This window comes from Theropithecus gelada, chromosome 3 (assembly GCF_003255815.1).
Source record: "Theropithecus gelada isolate Dixy chromosome 3, Tgel_1.0, whole genome shotgun sequence".
NCBI classification, from domain to species: domain Eukaryota; kingdom Metazoa; phylum Chordata; class Mammalia; order Primates; family Cercopithecidae; genus Theropithecus; species Theropithecus gelada.
The window spans coordinates 128,294,759-128,320,308 of record NC_037670.1 but is presented as its reverse complement, the minus strand read 5'-3'; the positions used below and the strand labels follow the sequence as shown (position 1 = coordinate 128,320,308).

The window sequence follows — 25,550 nt, the reverse complement described above, 5'->3', positions numbered from 1 at the left end:
CCTTATACGAATTAAGTTCCAATCATGTCCTGGACCAAGTATCAGCGCTTACTAAAGACAGTTTATTTAAGCAGCGACTTTGGCATCAAACATGGCTAGACTTGATTCCAAGCTTCTTTAACTTATATCAATCTCAACTTTCTTCTCTTTAAAAATGAAGATAATTATACCCACTTTGCAGGCTAACATAAGGATTAAATGAGGTATTCTGACACTGGATAAAGAATAATTATCTTCCCATCCTTCTAACACCACCAACATGCATTCTTTAGAGGCGATTTGCAGTGGTTAAAGTGTCAGAATCAGATTGCCTGGGTTCAAGTCACAGCTCTTACTTACTAGCTGTGTGACCTTGGACAAGTTACTTAACCTCCCTCTGCTGTTTCATCATAGCAAAATGAAGCTATTAATGGTACTTTTCCCATAGCATTCTTATGAGGAATAAGGGAGTCAGTATGTATAGTACTTAGGACGGTGCTCAGTGCATAGTAACTAAACATTTTAAAAGTGTAAGCCAAAAACATTAAGTAGTTTTGGATTCTTTCTACAAGTGATTAATTTTGTCTTTGGCTGTATTCACATGACTGGACAGGAAGGCAGTAACAGTCTTGTTAGCTGTGGGCAAGTATCTCCTAATTCTGTTTGGGGCAACACCACCTGCTCCAGCTAGGGCTGTCGACTGTGGAAGGGCAGTGCAGGACCAGAGCCTTTGAGGCCAGCCAGTCTTCCCTATATCTAGCCTTTGTCACTGACTTTGGGCAAGTTATCAACATTTCTGAGTGCCTTCTCCCTTGTGAAGTAGGGTTATTTTTTGCCTCTCCAGTTGGTGTTAGGATTAAAAAGGTAAAGTACCTCTAGCCCCATAGCCTGCACCCCGCAGAGCTACAGTGTAGCAACTGTTACATCATATATACACACACACATATATGTATACATTGTATATTATTTATATGGCAGTTAAGCCTCTGGGGATTTTGAAGTAGGGAAACAAGAAGCTAGCTAGAAATGGGCCCTTTTTACCTGTCATTCGGTCTCGGTAAGAGGAAGAAAAACAATTTCTTCCTATTGCAACGAAGTGATTACAGAGGTCTCCCCTTGGACCCTGATTTTCACCGCCCCTCGCCTCACAAACGCAGGCAAAGGCACCATCCCTTCCAATTTTATAATCTACTCATTTCTGTACGTGCGGGTTTATCTGGCTTGGTGGCAGGCCAAGGGTGGGTGGGGAGAGGCATTAAAACCTGGCAACCCCGCTCCCCCATCTCCGGATGCCGCAGGGCTCCTGCCAGCCGTCCTCTGCTAAAAACGTGCTTACGGATTATTTCACTTCCCTGCAGTTCATGTGCAGCCGCTCATTACCACCCGCTTCAATCGCCGCTGCCAGCATCTCCGTTTTTCCCTCCCCCGATTTCAGGGCCATTGGTCATAATCGACATTTAAAGGAAATAAACACTGATTTAAAAAATTACGACACCCATCTCCGACTGAAGAGCCCAGTAGCAATGAACAACAGAACAGTCCGGCGAAGAGCGCCTGTCGGATCTTAGCTCCGCCAGCCCTTCCTGCCTCACAATTCCCCACAACCGAGCAGCACAAATCACCATTTCCAGGCACCACTCGAGGCTGCCAATTCCACTTTCTCTTAATCTCATTTTAAAATCCGCTACAGATGAGGCTCTGTCGCTGCCGCGAGGGGCCGGGCGGGGGCAGCGGGAGGGACAGGGGGCCTGGGTGGGAAGGGAGCGCGAGGGCCCCTAGCGGTTCGCGGCCTGGGGCGGATTCCCAGAACGAGTGCGGGCCGCCCGGACCGCCAGGCTGCGAGCCCCGAGGGGCGCAGGACGCAGCCGGCGCAGACAAAGAAGCCGGCGCCAGCGGCCGTCCCCGCCGCCCCTCTCCTTCCCTCACGCATCCTCCCAGGAAAAACTGGGCACACTGATGGCCAAAGGGGCTGGCCTTCCCCTTCAGACAGCTGGGCGGGAGGTGCCCTCTCCGGGGCTTTGACGTCTCTGGCAGAAGAGTCGCGGGCTCAGCGGTCCTCGACAGCGTACCCCGTCCCGCTCCCCGGCGCGCGCCTCTCCCTGCCCTCCCGGGTGCGAAACGGGCGCTGGCCGGGGACTCCGGGTACGCGTGCGCCCCTCGCCGCGCGAGGTGCGGCCGAGCCAGCCCGAGAGGGCGGGGGGCGGGCGGGGCGGCGCGCGGGGGCGGGGGAGCGGCCGGGACACGTGTGGCGGCGGCGGGGGGGACGCGGCGCCCGGGGCTTTAAGAAGGTGTGGAGCGGGGCGGTCGCTTTCCCAGGCCTGGCCGAGGGGCGTCGCGCAGAGGCGGCGGCGGCGCACGGAGGCGGCGGACAACGCGCTCTCGGCGCCCGCAGCCCCGGCCCCGCGCTCCCGCGGCCCAAAGTAACTTTGGGAGCCGCCGTCTCCCGCGGAACTTCTCGGCGGGGGCCAGCTCCCAGGCCCCCTCCCGAGCCCGCTCCGCTCCCGTCCGCCTCCTTCTCGCCTTCTCTCCGCGTGGCTCCTCCGTCCCAGCGTCTCCAAAACTGAATGAGCGAGCGGCGCGTAGAGCGCGCGGCGGCGGCGGCGGCGGCATGGAGCGCAGTGGCTGGGCCTGGCGGACTTTCCTCCTAGCGCTGTTGCTGGGGGCGACGCAGAGGGCGCGCGCGGCGGCTGGCTATTACCCCCGCTTTTCGCCCTTCTTTTTCCTGTGCACCCACCACGGGGAGCTGGAAGGGGATGGGGAGCAGGGCGAGGTGCTCATTTCCCTGCATATTGCGGGCAACCCCACCTACTACGTTCCGGGACAAGAATACCATGGTAGGTACCGCAGCACCTGCGCGCTCGCCGCCGCCGGGTGCGCTCGCCAGCTCACCTTTATCGTCCCTTTCCTTCTTCCCAAGGGGCCCTGGAAACAAGAACCATGACAAACCTGGCCCCAGCTTTGCGCTCGGTCCAGGGAGCGAGAGTAAAGTTAGTGGAGAATGGAGTCGCGAGTTGGGATTCATTCTCCATGTCCCCACTCCCCGAACGCATTTCCTGGTAATGAGCTGGTGCTTGTGATAAACGCCTGAGAATTCTTGGGGTTCGGTGTCGTTCCCCCTCACTCCCCGTACTTACGCAGGCACTTTAAATGGAACCTGCGCATTTTGTTTCTTTAATCCTAGGACTTGAATTTCAGACCTTTGTCCTGCTCCCGATCCCCCCAGATGGGTCCCCGGGGGGCTTTGGGGCTGTCGCTGGGCTTTGCGGGCAGGCTGGTGACAGACTGAAGCGCCCAGGTCCGTGACTGCCCCGCGCCGCTCGCCCCCAAAGTTCCCGTTGCTCACCAGCCAGGAGTCCCTGGCATTTCATTCAGTGTCAAACAGCCCTCCTGAAAGGGAGCGGCTGCTTCCAGCTCCCTATTCTTTTGAAAGTGTAATTTAATATGTCAGTAACTGATGATTTTTATGATTCCTGCCTTATTTCTACATGGTGCTTCTTGTTAGAATTATCTTTGTGATGTTTATTAATGACTTTGTATTTTATCTGCACAGCTTTAATTTCCAGGTACAGGCTGGAATCCCTTATAATTTAGAGGTATCTTTTAAAAAAAGGAATCATTATGCAGCCCTGCATCAAAAATAAACCTTATAGAAGAAATAAAATTCAGCTCCAATAAATATAATATCATGTAGTGCATGTATTTTAAGCTAGTACATCGAGTATGTGGAAAAATAAAAAATGTCTCTTTTCTGTGTTTCGTCTGGGACTTCTGAACATTTCACTTCTATGGAGCTTTTAAGCAGCGACAGGCACTATTTAGTTAGAATTTCAACCCCAAAATATTTATACTCAACTTAATAGAAACCATTGTCCAGTAGGCTCCTGTTAATAGTTTGTATCTGTAATAGGCTAACAATTATTAGCATGGTGGGAGATAATCTATGGGGTGCTGGCACTAAAGACAGACAAGCATTTAAAAATTTTAAGAATCCTTAGGAGTTTCTGTTTTAAAAAAACCTTGATATCTATTCTAAAATATTTAGCCTAAATAAACGTCTCCTAGAGGTTTTAAACAGTGTTTTTTACAACTTCCTTGTGGCATGGTGGCAGCCTTGTCTGTAAAGCAGGAGTTTAATTTGGTGGAATTTTAGAAATAATTTTGGAAAATTAATGTTCCGTAACTAGTCCCTTTTTAGATAAAAGTGCTTACTACCCCCTCTTCCCAAGAACAAGCTTGTGCTTTTCTGAGGTAATGGGAATCTTTAAGTGGAAGGAGCAGCTACTGTGATGGCAACCAGACCTAACCCAAAGCCTGATTGAGCCTGCTGCTCTGTGCGACTCTTAGCAAAAGTTCTTGCCCGGTATTATCTCCCAGTGAGAACGGTGGGTAAGTGGGCGAGGCTGGTCTCAAAGGCGTAACTGTCAGGTTATGATGGAAGATCATGTGATGATACAAAGCTTTATTATTTTTTTTTTCTGTTTTCCACATACTTTGGAAGGTCTTGATATCGAAAACTTAACTAAAAACACCAAAATATTGTACTCTCTTTGGTCTTGCTCCCTCAGTTAGCAAATGCAAGTCACCTTAAGACTCATCATAATCACATATTTAAGTCTGAAAAGGAATGGATAATGTAGAGTAAGAATAAAGTGTAGATACTTCAAGTTGGATATTGCGGGGGAGGATCTCAATTTCCACCTCTTTTCCACCACCAGAAAAGGTAGAGAAATTGTGTTATTTAAGTTATGAAAGGTCAAATTATTATAAGCTTTGAGAATTGTGTCAGATTTTAAATTTCTATTATCTATTTTATTAAACATTTAGATTTTGGAACTAGCTGTAGCTATAGGCCTTCAAGTAAGAGGGTTTTTTTTGTAAAATGTTCTACAGGTAGAAGACATGTTTAAAAATGAAGTGGTGCTTATGTATGTCTCTTTTCCTTTTAGGCTTTTGAAAATTAATTTTTAAAATTCAGACACACACACACACACACACACACATACACACACACACACAGCTTCTGTAAGAATTGAACTGCCAATGGGAAAACTTAATCTCATGTACTTTGTGGTTGGTCCATTTTGATATGTGACCAAAGTGAAAGGTCTTTTGGCCAAGAAGTCTTCTTAAACTTATAAGAAATCTGTAAAATGTTAGCTTGAGACTTTATTTCTAACCTTCTAGATCCTTAAAGTGTAACAGTTATATCAGGAAAAAATCAGTTACATTTATGATATACATTGAAGTCACCATTTGAATGAACTGTGTTTGGATGTAGAGCTGATAGTTGTGACTTTTTTTTTTTTTTTTTTACCTAAAAGAATGCATTGAGATAAAGGTGGTGTGCACAGTGGCACCTAACATAGAACATTTCTGTAGATCAGTCAGCTGCCCTCTGACACTGGGGTGTGTGGTAGAGCTCAGAATGTAAAATGGGGCGGCAATCGCCAGTCTAGAATAAAAGTGGTTCACAATTATAGGTCCCTGTATGTGTCGTATTTAAATATATCTATGGAATATCTTTAACAAAAATAAAAAATATATAGTACTAAAAATCTGGAGCTTTCGAGTCTAACAGAATTGTCACAGATTTTTACATTAAGTAGTATATCCATCTATTTTCAGTACTGGCAACTCTATAAATAGTGCATGGTTACATCTGGTGTGTTCTCATCTCTCAATTAAATGTCATTTGGTATCTCTCTCATCTTCCTATATCTTTTAAATTCTGTTGTCTATGACTCTTTTGAAAGGGCATTATTAGTCACAATGAACCATGAGTATACCACAATGTAAAAGCTCAGCAAAAGGAGTTCTCATATACACCATGTTGAATTAGAAAGGTCCCAGCATCAGAACATTTTTTTTTCTAGAATTTCCTTTTCTTTTGCACAAATCCTAAGACATGGTCAGTTTCCCCAATGTGCGTTTCAGGCACCAAACCTGGATTTTGTGTGTGTGTGTGTGTGTGTGTGTGTGTGTGTGTGTGTGTGTAGAAAGTTGCAAATGATGGGGAAATAGGCAACAAGAATCTACATGGTTTAGTCAGGTAGCCATTTCTCTTTTCCAGCCATGCCCCATGATTCAGCACACCTTCTCCTAGGGACAAAGGCAGTATTGTGAAAAATGTGATGGTTGGATTGAAGTCTGCACCTTTCCTCACCTATGATCGTTCCTATTCCTCACCCCCAACCTTCAGGTAGCTACCATCCATTTTTGTTTGCCACTCTTCCCCTTGCCCCCCAATCAATTTATGATGAATGTGACTTGTCAGTATTGAACTTTCCCACATTTTTGCTTATAGTTGTAGAAAGATGTCTTTCCCCTCTTTGCTTAAAGTAAGTTTAGCATCACTGAGCAACCAGATAATAGATTTGGGGATAGAAAGACTTGGATGCCCCTGTAATCATGTCAATAAGGAACTGCCCCTCACAAGGTTGGCTTTACTCAGTCACCATCAAAAAGGAGAGGTCAGCCATTAGAAGACACTGTACATGAAAGCCAAACGTAAGTAAATGAGTCTGCCCAAAATACTTGAGCTTTGGTGAGACAATGTACCTGAATTTCCGAATGGACTAGAATTTCTGTTATTATGGTAGCATAAGATAGGGGAAGTGTTCCATTAACAATGAGAAGTATGCTCTAAAATATCAACTGAGAGAAAAAAATTTGGCCTTGAGTAGAATTGAATTGGTGATGTGGCATGATGTTTTCGAAGGGGAATTTTATTGTATTTTGTAAGTCCGGCATCACTATTGGTAATTTTTTCATGCTGTATATCCACTCCAGTTTTTTAAAAAATTATATTGTGAGACAGACAGGAAAATCAATGTTCTAGTCCTAAAACTAAACATTTACTTTAAGGAAAGGTATAATCAGGATAGAGTATTGAGGGCACTTTATTTTGACATTTTCCAGTATTACTGTTCAGGACACATATGTTCTGAAATTAACTGGTTGCTGTTTAAAAATTATTGTTCAAAGGAAGTGCAATAATGACCTTTCAAATACCAGATGATATTTATGTCGGACATAACTTTTGGAAATATATTCCAGATTTCCTTCCTTTCAAAGGAGTGATTTTATTATTTGGAGTAAATTGATTTGCTATTACTAAAGTAACTGCATTGCTGATGAGGTGATCGGTTATTTATCATTCATATGTTTCAGATTCTATAATCAGTGTATTTAAACTTTCAAAATCATTTGTCAAATGCAATTTATAAGCGAACTGAAGCTGCGTCCTGCCTATATAGGACTATGAAAATTGGGCTTTTTTTTTAGCATTTTGCTCTACTTGTCACATATTTATCTTACTCTCTACAATTTATTTCATACATGTTTTACTGATGTGGTTCAGATTGTTTCTTAAATCATAAATCTTGCTTCCTGTAATTTATATTCACTGTGAGTTTCAATTCCAATTTTAAACTAAAAATCAAGTCTTTAGAATTATAGTTCAAAATATTTCATTTTGGCAGAAATTCATACTTCATTCATTCTTACATTACTAGGAGTTATTTAATTATATTTCCTTCCAATTTGTGTGAATCTTTGTTTTAAACTATTACTTTTATTTGCATTGAAAATGTTAATGAATAAAATGGTAACGTGTCATTGTAATAATATGAATATAGTTTTTACAGAACTGTCTTGGTCTAATAAATTTGACTTTTTATCTTTAAAAAGAGTGATATTTTACGAAGATTTTAAAGTCAGCGTTTTTGACTTTCAAATTTTTATAGATTAGTTTTATTCAAAAGAAAATATCTAAAAATCTATCTTTGATTTTTTTTTTACCGCCTGGGAATTGGTCAACTTTATAGAATAAACTAGAAGCCTTACTCCATCAATTATTTAAAATTGGTTGCGTAATAAGCCATAATTGTTTTTCTGATCATTTCAAGTGCTAGTTTGAAACTTATTATGTCTTTAATCTTCATATATAGTTGCTGATGTAACGACCCCTTTATTTCAAATAACCTTTACGTTTGAAAAGCATAAATAAATTCAGTGACCAGTACTTTTTGAACATTTACATTTTAAAAGACATACACACACACACACACACACACACACACACATGAATATGAAGTTCTTTGTGTCACATAGAAATAGAAAAACTGGATAGCCCTACACTGAGGAAAAAAAGGAAGGTGGAGTGCATTAGGTTGGAATGGGCAGGTTCACCATGGACAGAGAGAGGTGGTTTAGGCTATGCCTGAGTAATGACTTAATATACGTTAAAAGGGAAATTGACTTATCTAAATATTTTCATTTCAAAAACATTGGGGGTGATTAATCCACCCCCTTTACCTGATTTTAGAGTCATTTGAAAAATAACTGCACTATATAGCATTTCAGTCTCAACAACTTTAAGCAAAAGCGTTTTAAAAGCACTATTTCAGATATTCGAATTGAATTTTCAAATATGAATATCTCATAATGACTGTTCAAACACAGGAATTGCATAGCTTTAAAAAATTATTGGCTCTCAGAACGTTCTGCATGAGATGGTATGATCTCACTTTGGTGTCAATTGTGTGGCTCAGAGAGTAATTTTCACCACAGTCACCTGCCATGCACATCTCATTGAAGACAGAGCTTCTGAAGGGTTGAATGCTGTGCCTATAGGTTAACCAATTATTTTTAAAATGTCTGCTTCTCTAAATCTATACCTATTTTTTTCTTTTTTATTCTATCCTCTCTAAGAACCAATTATGGCAAATGTATTTGAGTATGTGTGTGTGGTAGGGGGATCAGTACAAATGTAGAAATGTTGATTTGTGGTATAAGGCAGCCCTAAATCACTCAAAATAAAAAACAAAGCTAAGATAATTAGATAGCATTGAATCCCACTAAGAAATAACTATAGGAGTTCTGAGTTTTCAAAGTAAATGTTCAAAATGCAGGTTATCCTTTAATGCTGAATTTGCTTTCCTTAAAAAATTCGCTTTCCTTCAACTTCATGTTGAAAACAAAATTTTATTACAGCTAGGCACAGTGGCACACGCTTGTGATCCTAGCTACTTTGTAAACTGAGGCAGGAGGATCACTTGATCCCGGGATTTCAAGACCAGCCTGAGCAACAGAGTGAGACCCCGTTTAAAAAGAAAATTATTGATTAAAATACTCTTACATGATAGGAAGGGTGACATGTTATGGATAGCACCAATTATTGATGTCCACTGGTGCCCACAAACAAAGTGACCTGAAAAAGAGTGACAGTAGACCCGTAAGTGCTATGGTCACCTGAGTCATCTGTCTCTGCCTTTCCCCTCTCCTTCCTGCTCTGTCTCATCTTGTCTTCTTCCCTGTAAATTTTCTCTTTGTCTTTCCTCCTTTGCTTCCTTTGAAGCATGGTCCTTGCTTTCCCTCTCCTGTTCCTTTCTCCTTTCTGCTTCACAACGTTATTCCTTTTCTTTTTAAATTCTTTCACTTTCTTCCCTTCAGGTTTCCCCCATTGCCATCTCTACACCTTTTTTCTCTTCTTACTGATAATAATATGAAAAAAATCAGTACATTTATTATCAACTGTTTAGGTCAGTCATAATTCTTGTATCAAGCTCTGATTTGCTGTGGTCCTCCCATAGAATTGCTTCATATCGCTGAATTACATGGAGCTGCAAGGGAGCCATGGGCGTGAGTATTTTTAACTGGATGCTGAAGATAGAACCGTGTTCATATCTTGCTCTGCCATTTATTAGCAGTATAATTCAGCGATATGAAGTGAAAATCTATTGATTAGGATCTTTGGGAAGGTTGTTTTTATTATTATTATTGAGACAGAGTCTCAGTGTTGCCCAGGCTGGAGTGCAGTGGCACCATTTCAGCTCACTGTAACCTCCACCTCCTGGGTCCAAGCGATTCTCGTGCCTCAGCCTTCTGAATAGCTGGGGCTACAGGTGGGCACCGCTAGACCAGGTAATTTTTGTGTTTTTACTAGAGACAATGTTTTGCCGTGTTGGCCAGGATGGTCTTGAACTGCTGACCTCAGATGGTCCACCCGCCTTGGCCTCCCAAAATGCTAGGATAACAGGCATGAGCCACTGCACCCAGTCAGAATCTTTGGGAAGACTCTTGATAAAACTGATAAAGAATATTTTATGAAAGACTCAGCAGGCACTTACTTTTTGTCCTAACCTTGCCTATTCTAGCTCAGATACAACCAACTTGTGACCTTGAGCATAATGGCCACGTGCCAGTGATGGTGGAACAGAACTTTAGAGGGAGCTGGGCCCTCATTTATATCCTCAGGCAGCTATGCCAGCCTTGAAATCATGACTGGAATTCTTGTATTGTGAGAAAAATTAAGTTGTTTCTGTTGCTTGTAGCTGAATGCAATCCTAATTAATATGTATTTCATCTAAACACACAGATGTCCTAGTTAACATTCGCTTTTATGTCAGTCATAATTCCTGTATCAAGCTCTGAATTGCTCTGGATCCTCTCATAGAGTTGCTTTTGGTAACCTTGATAAAACTGAGATGTTTCCTAGGAAATTTTTGACAATATATTTTCAAACTATCCCTTAAGGTATGCTACTTTTACGGGTGGCAACGATAGTGCATTTTATGTTAGCTTTTCTAATTATGCTTTGAGAAGGTAACCTGTGGCTGACCTCAATTTCTGGAGCTTCTTATATGCTGATAATTTATGCTTGTTAGTTTCCTTCACTTAACTTTATTTCCTGACACTCCTATCTCTCTAAAATGCAGTGTCACCATATGTAAATCCTGTTGACATTTAAAATATCTAGATGTGTGACATGGTTGTGAATGTGAGCTCTGCCCCAACCTTCACCTTGTTTGTCATATCTGGCTCAGCCTCTAGGACCATATCCAAGTTTGTCATTTCTTTTGCTTATTACATATTGACATAGGAAACAGACATCTGAGTCTTACCTTCAGGAACATGTAATCTGTTTGTTTGGGCCACCTTTGTTGTGAATGTTGAGATATGTTATGATCATAGTTCCAGTTCTTTTCACATTTCCTTTTCTTTCATAAACACTTCCTGAATTCTCGTCCTGCAAATAGTGTTATATGCCCAGTGTGTGTGATGGAGGAATATGAGGAAATTAGTTGGTTCTAAGCTCTTAGAAAAAGTGGATGTGCACTCCAATTTCAAGCACTAATATTACCTGAAAAAAAGGCAACTCAAAGGCTCCTGAATGAATGAATTATGACAGTAACAGTAGGAAACCCTAAAGTAGTACTTAATATGTGCCAGGCACTGAGGTAAATGCTTTACACATATTAATTCATGTAATTCTCACAAAAATCCTCATGAGGAAGGTACTGCTATTCTCATTTTATGGATGCATAAACTGAGTCACAGAGAGGTTAGTGTTTTGCCCAAGATAGCAGAGCTGCTGCGTAGTTCTCCAGAATCCATCCTTTTAGATAGTAGATATTTATTTTTCAAAATGGTGGTTATTTCAGAAAAGGAAAAGGAAAAGGAAAATAATGATAAATAATAAAAGTAATCTCAAAAATGAGAAAACAAAGAAAAGTAAAAGCTAATTTTATTATTCAAAATAAAGATTACAAAATCAAACCAGAAAGCTGATATCTATGCTAAACAAAGTTGGAATTTCGTTGTCGTAAGTCCATAATTCTTTGACCAGACATTGTCTCCTAGGTAAAGCACAAAGCAATCATCTAGTATACTGTTGGCCTGAAAGAGTTAACATGCCTTCAAAGTATAATGACACATAAAAATACAAAAGAAAGCGATTTACAACCTTTTTAAAATTTATTTTTAATATTTTGATAATATAATTTTTATTAAGAAAAAAAATTTTTTTTGAGACAAAATTTCGCTCTTGTTTCCTAGGCTGGAGTGCAATGGCGTGATCTTGCCTCCCGATTCAAGCAAGTCTCCTTCCTCAGTCTCCTGAGTAGCTGGGATTATAGGCATGTGCCAACATGCCCAGCTAATTTTGTATTTTTAGTAGAAACGGGGTTTCTCCATGTTGGCCAGGCTGGTCTCGAACTCCTGACCTCAAATGATCCACCCACCTCAGCCTTCCAAAGTGCTGGGATTACAGGCATGAGCCCCCACGCCCAGCACTGCCAGGGATTTTATACTTAACAACCTGTAAGGGAATATCAAAGCCTCTTGGGCTCAAGTGATTCTCCCAACCTCAGCCTCCTGAATAGCTGGGATTATAGGCACATGCCACCACACCCCACTAATTTTTGTATTTTTTATAGAGATGGGGTCTTACTGTGTTGCCCAGGCTGGTTTTGAACTCCTGGACTCAATCAATTTGCCACCTTGACCTCTTAAAGTGCTGGGACTACAGTGGTGAGCCACCATGCCCAGGCCAGGAGGTCGACCATTCTAATGCTTTCAGTGCCACCTTCATGCTGGTGACTCCCTAATGACTCCCTGACTGTCTTAGGCCCTCTGTATCTTACTGCCCACCCAGTATCTCCTCTTAGATAGCTACTGGAGCTTCTTGTTTCCCCTCCCCCGACTCTCCTAAAGCGTCTTCTGTAGTCTCTCCAGCTATGTTAAGGCCAACTCCGTTCCTACAATGGTTTAATCTCAAAATCTTTTTTCTCTAATGCTCCACATCAGTTCCATTCCTAAGTCCTGCTGGCTTTGCATTTGAAAACACCCAGAATTTGCCATTGCCACAGCCACTTCTCACCTGGATATTACAACAGGCTCCTACAACTTTCTTTGCGTTAACGCTTGCTCACTTTCATGCTAGTCTGAAAACAGCAGCCTGGGTGCTCTGCTAAAAGCCAAGACGATGCCACTCCTCTGGTCTACACCTAAGACATCATATATTTCCCTCATTTGCCTATAACAGCCCTGGTCTTTCTCTATTTTGCCAGTATCCATCCACTTTAGCATTTTACCAACAGAAATAACAAAATCTGAATAGTAAATTATATAGCCATTCTATCTATACCTTTAGTTGCTCCCAGTCTGTCTTTAAGAAGAAGATAAAATATTCAGCATGGCCTATAAAACCCTGTGGCACCTGCCTGTTTGGTTACTTTTCTGACATAGCGTTTTACCTCCTTCCTCTTATTCCTCCACTGAACCCATAGGACCTGTTTTTTTCTCTTCAAACACAGTAGGAGCTCAGACCCACCTCAGGACCGTTGCAGTGCTATTCCCTTGTCTAGCATGCCTTTCCCTAGATGGCCTTGTATGCCTGTCCTTTCCTGATTCAGATCCATACTGAAATGTCACCTTCTCCATGAGGCCTTCCCTGACCACACCATGTAAAACTGCTCCATTCTTCCCAGGACCCATATCCCCTTGACTGCTATATTTTTCTTCATTGCTGTTATCATCCTGTCTGTATTCTGTTGTTTTACCTTGTTCCCTTTCTGTGCTCTATCAGTATAAATACCTTAAAACCTCATCAAAGCGGGTTTTGCTTGCTCCTCTATTGCCTGTTTTGCTTCTATTCCTAGTGCCTAGAACAGTGCCTGGCACACAACAGGTGCATAAACATTTTTATTTAATTTAATCAATCAGTGAGCAAAAATAGCACTTGGGATCCCTGTCTAATATGAGTTATAATTAAAATTGTTGTCTGAAAGTGGCAATGCCAAGATAATTAATCAAGAGGATCATCTATAAAGATGGGTTTTGAGTACAATTTCTAAATTTTGGCTTTGAACCTATGATAACAATGTTTGAAAAGAAAATCTGAAAACCATGTTTCTACTTTCCCACCCTCCAAACTTACAAAATTCTCATGTCTTTTGTGAGAATATGCAAAGCTATTCATAACAGTCTGTTGGAATGAGTTTACTTTATGTTAGCATATCCAAAATAGTTCTCATAGCAATTAGTGACTACATTAATAGAAACTATAATAGATTTAAAGTTGTTATTCCCAGAAGTTTCTCTATGCTGCACCATAAATAAATTTGAAACAATCTTGATGAATGGGTAGCTAGTTTGTATTTAAAATTTCCTTTGAATAGGAATAAATAGTGGGAAGGACAGAAACCAAAATCGTTTGGCTCCATACTCAACATATATGTAATAACCTTATAGAAAACACACAAAAATGGAAACGCAACAAATCTCCCCAAGGATTTTGTCCGCTAAGAGGAATTTACTTGGACAGTGATGAACATACAAAGGAAACAGCAGCTGAGAATTTTGCATCTTCATTAAATTACATATATTGATATCCTGTAAGTTGAGAGGATCAGAGGCTTCAGACTTATGGAAATTAATATGAATGTTTCCAGGACTTGTTAGTGAGAATCGCTCAAATCTTATAGGTAAGATAGAAATAAAATTCCACTCTATCCATAACATATTTAGATATTGTAATTTATGAGCCTTTGAAATCAGAAATGACTTAACTCTCAGGGATTTGTGATAGTGGCTAGCACACAGGCTCAGGAAGTGGACTGGCTGAGTTCATTTCCAAGCTTTGCACTTTTTAGTCATGTGATCTCGGACAAGTGATCTCACTTCTCTATGTCTCGGTTTCCTCTTCTGAAAAATAGTGATGATAGTACTCATCACACAGGGTCATTTTGAATCTTCAGTGAGTTATTGCATATGAAGAACTACATGATGCCTGTCACAGAAGATGTTAAGTATTATTTATTTATTTATTGGGATGGAGTCTCGCTCTGTTGGCCAGGCTGGAGTGCAGTGGCACCGTCTCGGCTCACCTCAACCTCCACCTTTTGGGTTCGAGCGGTTATTGTGCTTCAGCCTCCCGAGTAGCTGGGATTACAGGCACCCACCACCATACCTGGCTAATTTTTGTATTTTTAGTAGAGATGGGGTTTCACCATGTTTGGCCAGGCTGGTCTCAAACTCCTAATCTCAGGTGATCCGCCCACCTTGGCCTCCCAAAGTGCTGGGATTATAGGTGTGAGCCAACACACCTGGCTGAGTAGTAGTATTATTATGACATACTTTCTGTTATTTTTTCCTGTGATTAAAAAGGAATATATTTATTTAATCTATTTATAGTCTTAGGAATTGTAATCTTTTAAATCTTAACATTATGTGCTCTTGATATCGACATTTTTCAAAAACATAATTTTCATGGTCTATAATATTTTACTGTATGCTGTAGCATAACTTAAAAATCTATAAATATTTCACATTTTAGGTGTTTTCCTTTTGTTTTCAATGTTATAAACATTATGATGAATATTTTTGTACGTCTTAAATTTTTGTGGTTTTATTTTTACTTTTTTCATGAATTTTTATATGCACATTGTGTTAATACATTTATGAAAACAGATACATTTTTGTTTCTTTGTTTTCTTATATTGCTTTTGTGCTGAGAGCGTCTTTTCCTAATCATAGACAAGGTAAATATTTACATAAATATTTTTCCTTTTTTTTTTTTTTTTTTTGAGACGGAGTCTCGCTCTGTCGCCCAGGCTGGAGTGCAGTGGCCGGATCTCGGCTCACTGCAAGCTCCGCCTCCTGGGTTCACGCCATTCTCCTGCCTCAGCCTCCCGAGTAGCTGGGACTACAGGCGCCCGCCACCTCGCCCGGCTAGTTTTTTGTATTTTTTAGTAGAGACGGGGTTTCACCGTGTTAGCCAGGATGGTCTCGATCTCCTGACTTCGTGATCCACCCGTCTCGGCCTCCCAAAGTGCTGGGATTACAGGCTTGAGCCACCGCGCCCAGCTACATAAATATTTTTCTTATCTTATATTTTAAATTCTGGATTATAATAACTTGCATGCATTGTTAGTGGGCTGATCTCATTTGTTTATGTTTCTTTTCCTGTAGAGCAAAGGGTTCCCCTAGAACCACACAGACACTCTCTTATTACAGTAACTTCTGCCATTAACTGCCTTGTTCCAGCCACTGTTAGAAATGCTCTTGAAAAACCTGTCCCGGCCGGGCGCGGTGGCTCAAGCCTGTAATCCCAGCACTTTGGGAGGCCGAGACGGGCGGATCACGAGGTTAGGAGATCGAGACCATCCTGGCTAACACGGTGAAACCCCGTCTCTATTAAGAAATACAAAAAACTAGCTGGGCGAGGTGGCGGGCGCCTGTAGTCCCAGCTACTCGGGAGGCTGAGGCCGGAGAATGGCGTGAACCCGGGAGGCGGAGCTTGCAGTGAGCTGAGATCCGGCCACTGCACTCCAGCCTGGGCGACAGAGCGAGACTCCGTCTCAAAAAAAAAAAAAAAAAAAAAGAAAAACCTGTCCCATGCACCATATGGGTTGGATTATCACTACTGGCTGTGACAGTTGAGTGCAAATGCCAGATGCCTTTATTTAAACCTTCAAGGCACCTTTGGTCAGTCAAAAAAATTCTGGAATTTTGCACAGAATTCTTTTTGGGATTCTAATATTCTCTATTATGAAACAACTGGATCACAGTAACTGCTGACATCATGAATACACTCTTCCTGATGGTCCCTCTTTTTTGGTGTCAATCATAACGTTTTTCTATCTAGTAGCACGCGCACACACACACACATAATCATATACCCACATACATTATGGTGAAGCATCTATCTCTTTATGACAGAAAATATTAATAAGCCAGAAAAGGAACACATATGAAATGCAAACTGTGTAGGTTTCTTGTTCTTTCTGATTTAGCTTTAAAGCTATTCCTGCTGCTCTCAGTTCTCGTCTCTTCCTTTCTTGTAAGCCTCTGCCTGACAGTGATGCTGCATCTCATCATGGCATTCTATTTTCCTAAATCTAGTAATGTCAAACTTTAGGAGTCTTTGATGGATGATGGCCCCTGTATTCCAAACAGAAGTCAGATGCCCAACGCCAGTCATTGTGATGGGGATCTGTTCATACCTCATGTGCATTCCATTCCTGTCAGTGCTTCTCAGTGGGACAGTGCCATCCACACCTATTTACTCTATAATTCTAAGAAATATCATAGAATTTTTTGGGAAGATTTAGAATATTTAGTTATGAGATCCAGTGAAATCCTCTTTGATGTGGTTCTCAGGACCAAGCTCTTCCAGCGCAAGGGAGGAAACTAGTTTCTAAATCCAATCTCTTACTTGTAAGCAATCTGTGTTTTAATTTGCATACATACATGCAGACATGAATGGAATCAAACTATACCTACCACAGTCAGCTTTTCTCACTCAGCTATATGTGGTCAGCATCTTTCCATGCCAATAAGTACAGAGCTACACCTTTGTTTAGTATTACAGTGTGTGGATGCACACAAACATACTCAGTTCCCTCTAATATTCAAGTTTTAGATTTTTTTTATTTTTTTATTTGTGTCTATTTATTTATTTTGAGAGGGAGTCTCGATTTGTTCCCCAGGCTGGAGTACAGAGGTGTGATCTGGGCTCACTGCAACCTCCACCTCCTGAGTTCAAGTGGACTCTCCTGCCTCAGCCTCCCGAGTAGCTGAGATTACAGGGGCAGGCCACCACGCCCGGCTAATTTTTGTATTTTAGTAGAGATGGCGGTTTCACCATGTTTGTCAGGCTGGTCTCAAACTCCTGACCTCAAATGATCCTCCTGCCTCAGCCTCCCAAAGTGCTGGGATTACAGGCGTCAGCCAGCATGCCCAGCCAAGATTTTTTTTTGAAGTTTATGCTTATTGTTTATTCAGTGATGCTCAAATACTTTCACAGTATCCATTCCTAGAACTGAAAGTTCCAGTTCAAAATTTATTATTAACACTACAGCTGTTGATACCTACTGTCAGATTGTCCTCCAAAAAGATATCACTTTTCATTTTGTCGGGCAGCCTGTCTGCATACACACACTAAATGCTGGGTGATATAATTCTTTTTAATATTTGATATATCTGTAGGTTTAAAAACAGTATTTTATAATTGTTTTATTTTTACTTCTTTGATTACTAGAAAGGTTGAATAATTTTCTGTCTCATTACTAATTTTGTGTATATCTGTGTATGAATTATCTGTTAAATCCTTTACTTATTTTTAACGTTTTCTCTTTTTCGTATTGATTTGAAAAACTGCTAATGTTAATAATTCCTTGTAATATATATGATAGGTATTCCTCCCCCCACCCCCCAGTTTGTCCTTTTTGGGTAGTCAAATCTATCAGTTGTTTCCTTTGTATGGAATGAGCATGACTATGTGTAATAGTATGATCTCTGGACTCCGACGACATGCCTGGATTCTAATCCTGATCTTTTTTTTTTTTTTTTTTGAGATGGAGTCTGGCTCTTGTCACCCAGGCTGGAGTACAGTGGCACGATCTCTGCTCACTGCATCCTCCACCTCCCAGGTTCAAGTGATTCTCTTGCTCAGCCTCTTGAGTAGCTGGGATTACGGGCGCCCGCGACCACACCTGGCTCATTTTTGAACTTTTAGCAGAGATGGGTTTTGCCATGTTGGCCAGGCTGGTCTCAAACTCCTGACCTCAGGTGATCCACCCACCTCAACTTCCCAAAGTGCTGGGATTACAGGCGTGAGCCACCACGCCTGGTCTTGACTACTTTTTAAAACAAGAGTTGATTCACATTATCTGTAGTAGTAATATTCAGTGAAGACTGTGAACACTGAATGAGTGACTACAGAACCACTATTCCTGGAGAAAATATAGAGTTAGGTTCCTGTCACATTTTCATCAGTCCATCAGTACATAACTTTGTTTTATGTATGAGTCTGTTTAAAGACACCTTATTAACTATATATTGTTGGTTCATTAACGTTGAACTCATGACCAAAGGCAATGTAACTTATGCTTGAATGGATTGTCTTTGTAAGGCAAGTCACAACCTTCTTTTACGTAAATAGGAACACTAGACAACCCTTCAGCACTATCCTTGGGAGCCATTTTAAACAGTGAAATCACCAAGGTGAGGTGCAAAAATAAATAAATAAATAAATAAAAAGAAAAAACACTAAATAAACAATGAGAAGCCGGGAGTGGTGGCTCATGCCTGAAATCCCACCACTTTGGGAGGCCCAGGCGGGTGGATTCACTTGAGGTCAGGAGTTCGAGACCAGCTTGGCCAACATGGTGAAACCCCGTCACTACTAAAAACACAAAAATTAGCCCAGCATGGTGTTATTTGCCTGTAATCCCAACTGCTCAGGAGGCTGAGGCAGGAGAGGCTCATGAACCCTGGAGGTAGAGGTTGTCATGAGCCAAGATCACACCACTGCACTTCAGGCTGGGTGACTGAGCTGGACTCCATCTCTAAAAAAAAAAAAAGGAAAAAAGAAAAAAAAGAAATGGACAATACAGTATGAGATCTGAAAGAAGATGGCAGCCTTGTTTGACTTAAGCTATGGGGGTGCGTATCCAATGACTCAAATTTTTTGCCACTCTGCATGTACATGTTTTCAAATGACTGTGAGTATTGATATTGGAGTTACAGATAAATTTGTAAATAAGGGATCTGTGAATAATGAGGATAGACCATATACATTGACATTAAGGTTACTTATCTGAGTCTTCTTTCTTTAAACGTACTCAACTTCGTTAAGTCCCTTTTCTTATATGTAAAATGAAGAATTGCATGTCACATAGTAACATGATAATAAATAAGATATATGTTCAGTGCATAGTAAGCTGGTGAATGTTGGCTGCTATTGTTGTATGGTTTCTGCCTTCAGTATTAGGCATGGAGAAACTTCCTGAATCCTCAGATTACAAAAACATTCTCGTATCCATTCTCCTACTACTTTAATAATGTTTGGTTTTTGCATTTAACTTTCAAATTCATTTGAAATGTATGGCTAAGAAAAGTTATACCTATTTAATTTATTTCCTAGATTTTCTGCCAGTTTTCCCAGTATCATTTATTAATAGAAAATTTTCTCCTACTAATTCCTAAGTATTTTACACAGTGATCTTTTAAATTACATCTTCTAATTGGCCATTTCTGGCATATACGAATGTAATTGATTGCTGTATATTTTGTACCTAGACATATTATTGAACTCTCTAAATGTTTTTAAGAACAATGATTGGGGTTGATTTTCTTCCATTTTTAGGAAATATTTTTAAGGCATTTAAAATGAATAGGGCAGTATGGAGAAAAAGGCAGATTGTATACAAAACCAGAATGAGCCACAGAATTTAATTTTGCATCTTGCTGAATAAAATTTGTTTTCAGCAGGTCATAGGGCATGAACTTTGCCATAGTTATTGGAGGAGTTAAAAACCCCAGTTTATTAATCTTAAATGCATTTTTTTTTTTTTGCAAATGCAAACCTCTCTGTTTTATGAGTGGGAAAACAAGGATAGTAGGAATACTCACACCAGATGTGGGCCTTTCTCTAAACCTTTGGGGAATTAACTCACTTATTATTAGGAGAGGCTTATGAGGTAGGTACTAGTATTATTCCTGTTTTACATCTGAGATAATGAAGGCACAGAGAGGTAGTGAAACCTACAAAATATCAAGTTAAATAGGTCATTTCTTTTTCATGATTCTGAAATTTTAATTAAATCTGGTACTTACTGGCTTGTTATATTTCCATAAAACCATGACACTTCATATGCAATTCTTTTAAATGTCACAAAGGTTTATCCATAATTGTTTTTGTTGTTGTTAGGCAGAATGTTAATGGTAAATTTGACATCCTTTAGCGTTTTTGGATGATCATTTAAAAATACATCTTCTCATGGGTTCTATTTTCATCTTTTCTAACTGGTTCTTAATAATCTAATGCGTCTTTTCTTTAGTTGCAAATGTGTTACAGGAATAGCTTTGTGAAAAGAATTACTAGATGGTTAGATTAGATTTGAATAGGGAAGTAGTAATATCCTTTGTCTTGTTGGATCTCTCATTGAGGCTATCTAATTTCTTCTTTTTTACATTTACTTACCTTTTATAATTTCTTTCATACTTTTAATTTCTTTTTTTCCTGTCCCCTTATTTCTCATAGGCCACCAGTTAGTCCTCTGTAGCAACGCATGGTGCCTGCAGAACTGATGTCAAACCAACTGATGAAAGGGCACTTGGTATTCCAGGCAGCATCTCTAAGATAATGTAATATACTCTTCTTTTTTTTTTTTTTTTTTTTTTTGAGACGGAGTCTCGCTCTGTAGCCCAGGCTGGAGTGCAGTGGCCGGATCTCAGCTCACTGCAAGCTCCACCTCCCGGGTTCATGCCATTCTCCGGCCTCAGCCTCCCGAGTAGCTGGGACTACAGGCGCCCGCCATCTCGCCCGGCTATTTTTTTTTTTTTGTATTTCTTAGTAGAGACGGGGTTTCACTGTGTTCGCCAGGATGGTCTCGATCTCCTGACCTAATATACTCTTCTTTAGTTCTCTTACTTTTGAGTTCATATTAAGCAGAATTTTAAGACATTCCTCTTACCTTCAGCCATGTTTGACAAGCCGTGTGTGTGAAGATTGTATATAATATATCATAAAGTAATGTTTAGCCTCCCAATATATTTTTCTTGTTTGGGGGGACATTATTTATTTTCCTTTAAAATCAATACACATTTGTTGAGGGCCTACTTTGTAGAAAGTATTCTGTTTGATCAGTGAAATAAAAGTTGAGTTTTTCCTGCCATCAAGTTTGAGAAATATATACTTTGAGAAATATATAGTTTGAGAAATAGATATACTATATATTTAATATATGTATTATATAAACTAGAAATATATAGTTTGAGAGATATATACTTGAAAATCAAACCCAAAGGAAATTGTAAATACGAAATAATAAATGGTGTGACAGGAAAGTGGCCTGGGCCACATGAGTTAGTAGAGTGTAGACACAAGAGAAGCCTCAGATCCAGAGGAATCAAAGATGGTTCCGGTATGGACCTTGAAGCTTGAAATTTTGACAGGAAAGGAGAGGGAAATGGTAGTTTAGGCCTGAGGGTGGCATAAGCAAAGGGGTACCTGTAGAGACTTGTGGGAAAAGTTGAGTGAACAGTGAGCAGAACAGCTCTGCTGGAGCTGAAGAACTGGTCTGGAGAATGGCAGGGGAGAGGGCTGATTTCAGGCAGGTTCTGTCTGACGGTGGAGCCTTGCTCACATGATAGAGGCATTCTCCTTTTGTCTGTGGGCAGCAGGGAGCCACTGAACATTTTCAGCTGGGGAATTGTGTCTTGAAAGCCTGTTTGCAGTTTCAAGCTGGGAAGCTGCCTGGAACCTAATTGAAGAAAAGGCCCACTCCATCTGAGGATGACTGGTAGGTTCACTGCTCTAGGGTTGTCCTGGAAAGTGCAGACAACCACCTAAATCACTGCACTTCATCTTGGAAAGCCCCACAAGAAACTACAACACTTTCAACATCAGGAGCCCCTTGATATTGAATGTGTTTTGGTTTCTTGTAGGGCTTTGTAAAATGGACTGGAGTTGTAGAGGCCTGAGGAAGGAGGATCCAATACTGGGTACTAGTGATAGGAGCGGAAACAGGCTGGTAGAGTGGTTAAGAGCATAGACTTTGGAGTTGGTCTCCGTGGGTTACAATCCTGCCTCTGTTACCACTAGCGCTTAGTTTTCTCTTCTGTAGCATAACCACACCCATATCTTAGTGCCTGTAAAGGGCCTATCCCGTTAGTGGGCATATAGTAAATGCTCAATAAATGTCAGCTATTAATAGAACATTGGCAATGAGTACAGCTACAAAATGTCACAGAGAAGTTACACATGAAGGAAAGGCAGAGCTTTGATTAGGTGTAGGGGTGGAACAGAAAACGGTAGACTCCTCAGTGACCCCAGCATCTGAATTGTTGAAGAAATGGCGGAAGCATTGGCAGTTTGGAGAAGTTTTGGGAAGATGTGCACGTTCCCGTGTGAAGTTGAGGATTCATTCAGTGTATAATTTTCCTTCAGGGGAAAGACGTATGAGTCACTCCAAGATAACTAGTGTTCTAAAATGGGCAACTTGCTTGGTTTGTTCATTCAATATCTGTTATTGGAAAATAAAGGAAGTTTGATAGCCTAGCTTCTGGTACATTTGTAGCTTCCGCTATTTGCTTCTGGTACATTTATGTCTAATCTGAACCAGTTAGCTCTGCATTGTTAAACTGAATCACAATAGATTATTTTTCATATTTTATGTTCTTATTATATATTGTATGCAAAACATTCCATTACAGCTGGTCCTTGAATGATGTCATTTCTTCTAATGTCCTTTCGTTATAACGTTGATGAGAAAAGAAATCAATTCTGTACCTGGACCACCTCTGTGTGGAGTTTACATGTTCTTGGCATGTCTTCCGGGGTTTCCTCTGGGTATTCTGGTTTCTTCCCATATCTCAAAGATGTGCACGTTAGGTTCATCCATGTATCTAATTGTTTCAGTCTGGGTGAGCGTGGTGTGTTTGAGTGAGCCCTGTGATGGGCTGACACCCTGTCCAGGGCTGGGTCCCACCTTGTACCCTGAGCTGCTGGAAACACTCTGGCCACCTGAGACCCAGAACTGGAAAAAGCGGGTAATTTTCTCACTTGTTTTTATTAATCTTTCTTAAATGTATCTGTAATTCACATTTTGGTGTTTAATATTATAAGCATTTTTTCTTTATTGAGAAGTTTGGTGACTTTTTGTGACCAGAAATATGCCATAGGAACTTAAGTCATGTTTTTATCAATTAGCCTGTAATAAAATTGGCTTTGTTATATTCATTTTGTTTAAAGACTCAGTTTCCAAGAATCTATCAATAAGGTGAGGACTTACTATATTTAATTTTTCTTAATAAATTCTAAATCTGAGATTTTGATGTGGTAAACATATATATATAGTTATGAATAATAATTCAAGTGTTAGGAAAAGAGCAAAGAACATTGGTTTAAATAAATTTTTACTTAATGAAATAAATGTTTACATAGTTTTAAATTTTAATTTTGGGGTATAAAGTCTTTTCCAAATGTTGAATACTGTTCACACAAGTACTCTAGACTTTTATATGAAACAAAGGACTTCGCAGGGCTGGCAAAAAGAGGAAAGATCTGGGAATTGGATTGATCCAACCAGGTAATCAGGGAAATATGCAAATAAATGTATTATTATTGCCTCTAGTGTCAAGGTTAATTTTCTATGCCCAAATGGATTATTTAGAATAGCGTCCAAGCCTTGAAGATACCAGGAGACGAACAACCAAAATACGTGACAGAGTCCTTAAAAATATATAAAAATGATGGTTTCATTATATTGTTTCCATCAAAGACATGATTTTATGAGTATAATGCTATAATATTCCATTTTATTTATTTAAACTGTCATTTTAAAAGCCCACTCTATAATGTGTTTTCTACCAAGTATGTTGATAAAATTGCTTGGGGCAACCATTTTCTTCTTGTGGACAAAGGCACTTCATTGGTTGTGACTTCTGAGTTATTTTCAGCTTTTATTGTGATATATTAATTTATTACATTTATTTGATGCACTTTGTGCTAGGCAGCCTATGAATATATTTACAAGAGCTGTTTTAAAAATTTCTCTCATTTTGATTTAAAAATAGATGTTATAAGGCAGCAAGTTTGAAAAATCTTGGCCCCAAGGTCTATGCAAGAAATAAAGGTTCTCTGACCACTAGTTTAAAAGGTACAGTTGGGTTTACGTGAAAATGTGTCTTTGAAAACATTGCTATACATATTAAATTTTACCTTTTTATAGTATTTTGCAGTTTTCAACATTGCTTCATATAAATGATTTATTCCTCACAATGATTCTGTGAGGTAGCATTATTATCCTTATTTTAGAGATCACAAAATAGAAGTTCAGAAAGAGTGGGTAATTTGTCCTAAGTTATACTCACCTCTAACTCGGGGAGCTGACATGCATGCACAGAACTCTGGCCTCAAGTCCCTGAGTGCATTTGTGTGGGCACAGACATATCCAAGTGGTCTCACTCCGCAGTACTCTGCCAGTGGTCCCATTTTAGAGGACTTAATGAACTAAAGTATTTGACAATGTCTTGGGGACCGTAAAGTGATGACTATGCATAAACATGAGTGAACGACAAAGTTCAGTGCTTCATGTCAGTAACTTTATTTTTTTTACTTTAAATTTTGGATTTGGAAGGAAATAAAAGTTTCTCATGCCTTTACCCAGGCCACAATTTAGGTGCAATCCTGTAAATAATTTAATTAGTGGACTCCCAAGAGTGGCAGTTGTGGTCATTGTAGGTTGTGCCCTACCTGAGCCATCTGGACAGGTGGGATATTATTGCTCTAGGTGACATCATCCACTGGTGGTGGGGGGTGGAAGACATCCTTAAAATTCTCTTCCTACAACATCCGGTCTAGAAGAGAGACACTGCTTGATCCTCCAATTGTGTGTGATTCATCTTGTCCGGTCATTTTCAGACCACTATTAGGAAATTAATCATTTGTATATTTAGATTGACATTGATCACAAAAGGAATGACTCACTCCAATTTCTTTTGCTTCTCTTTTGAGTAATATAATAAGGAAATCTACCAAAATACCCAGAACTAAGGAATTTATATCTAGATCTTAGTTATTATTACTATTATTATTATTTCTTTAGAGACAGGGTCTCGCTCTGTCACCCAGGCCGGAGTGCAATGTCGCAGTCATAGCTCACTGCATCCTCAACCTCCCCTGCTCAAGTAGTCCTCCTGCCTTAGCCTCTCATGTGGCTGGGACTACAGGTGTGTGCCACCATGCCTAGCTGATTTTTTTTATTTTTGTAGAGATAGGA

General features: G+C 40.2%; 1 protein-coding gene across 2 annotated transcripts in view; it reads left to right on the top strand.

Annotated features, from left to right (window-relative positions):
• Nucleotides 1–2,336: 2,336 nt before the first annotated feature.
• The window catches only part of RELN (reelin), a 520,317-nt gene continuing 497,103 nt past the window's right edge, over nucleotides 2,337–25,550 (top strand). Inside the window, exon 1 of one of the 2 annotated variants that reach the window (XM_025380191.1) lies at nucleotides 2,337–2,813. In XM_025380191.1, coding sequence (XP_025235976.1) covers nucleotides 2,588–2,813 — 226 coding nt within the window. In that variant the 5' untranslated portion in view covers nucleotides 2,337–2,587. The remainder of the gene's footprint in view (nucleotides 2,814–25,550) is intronic. The other variant, XM_025380192.1, reaches the window with a different exon arrangement.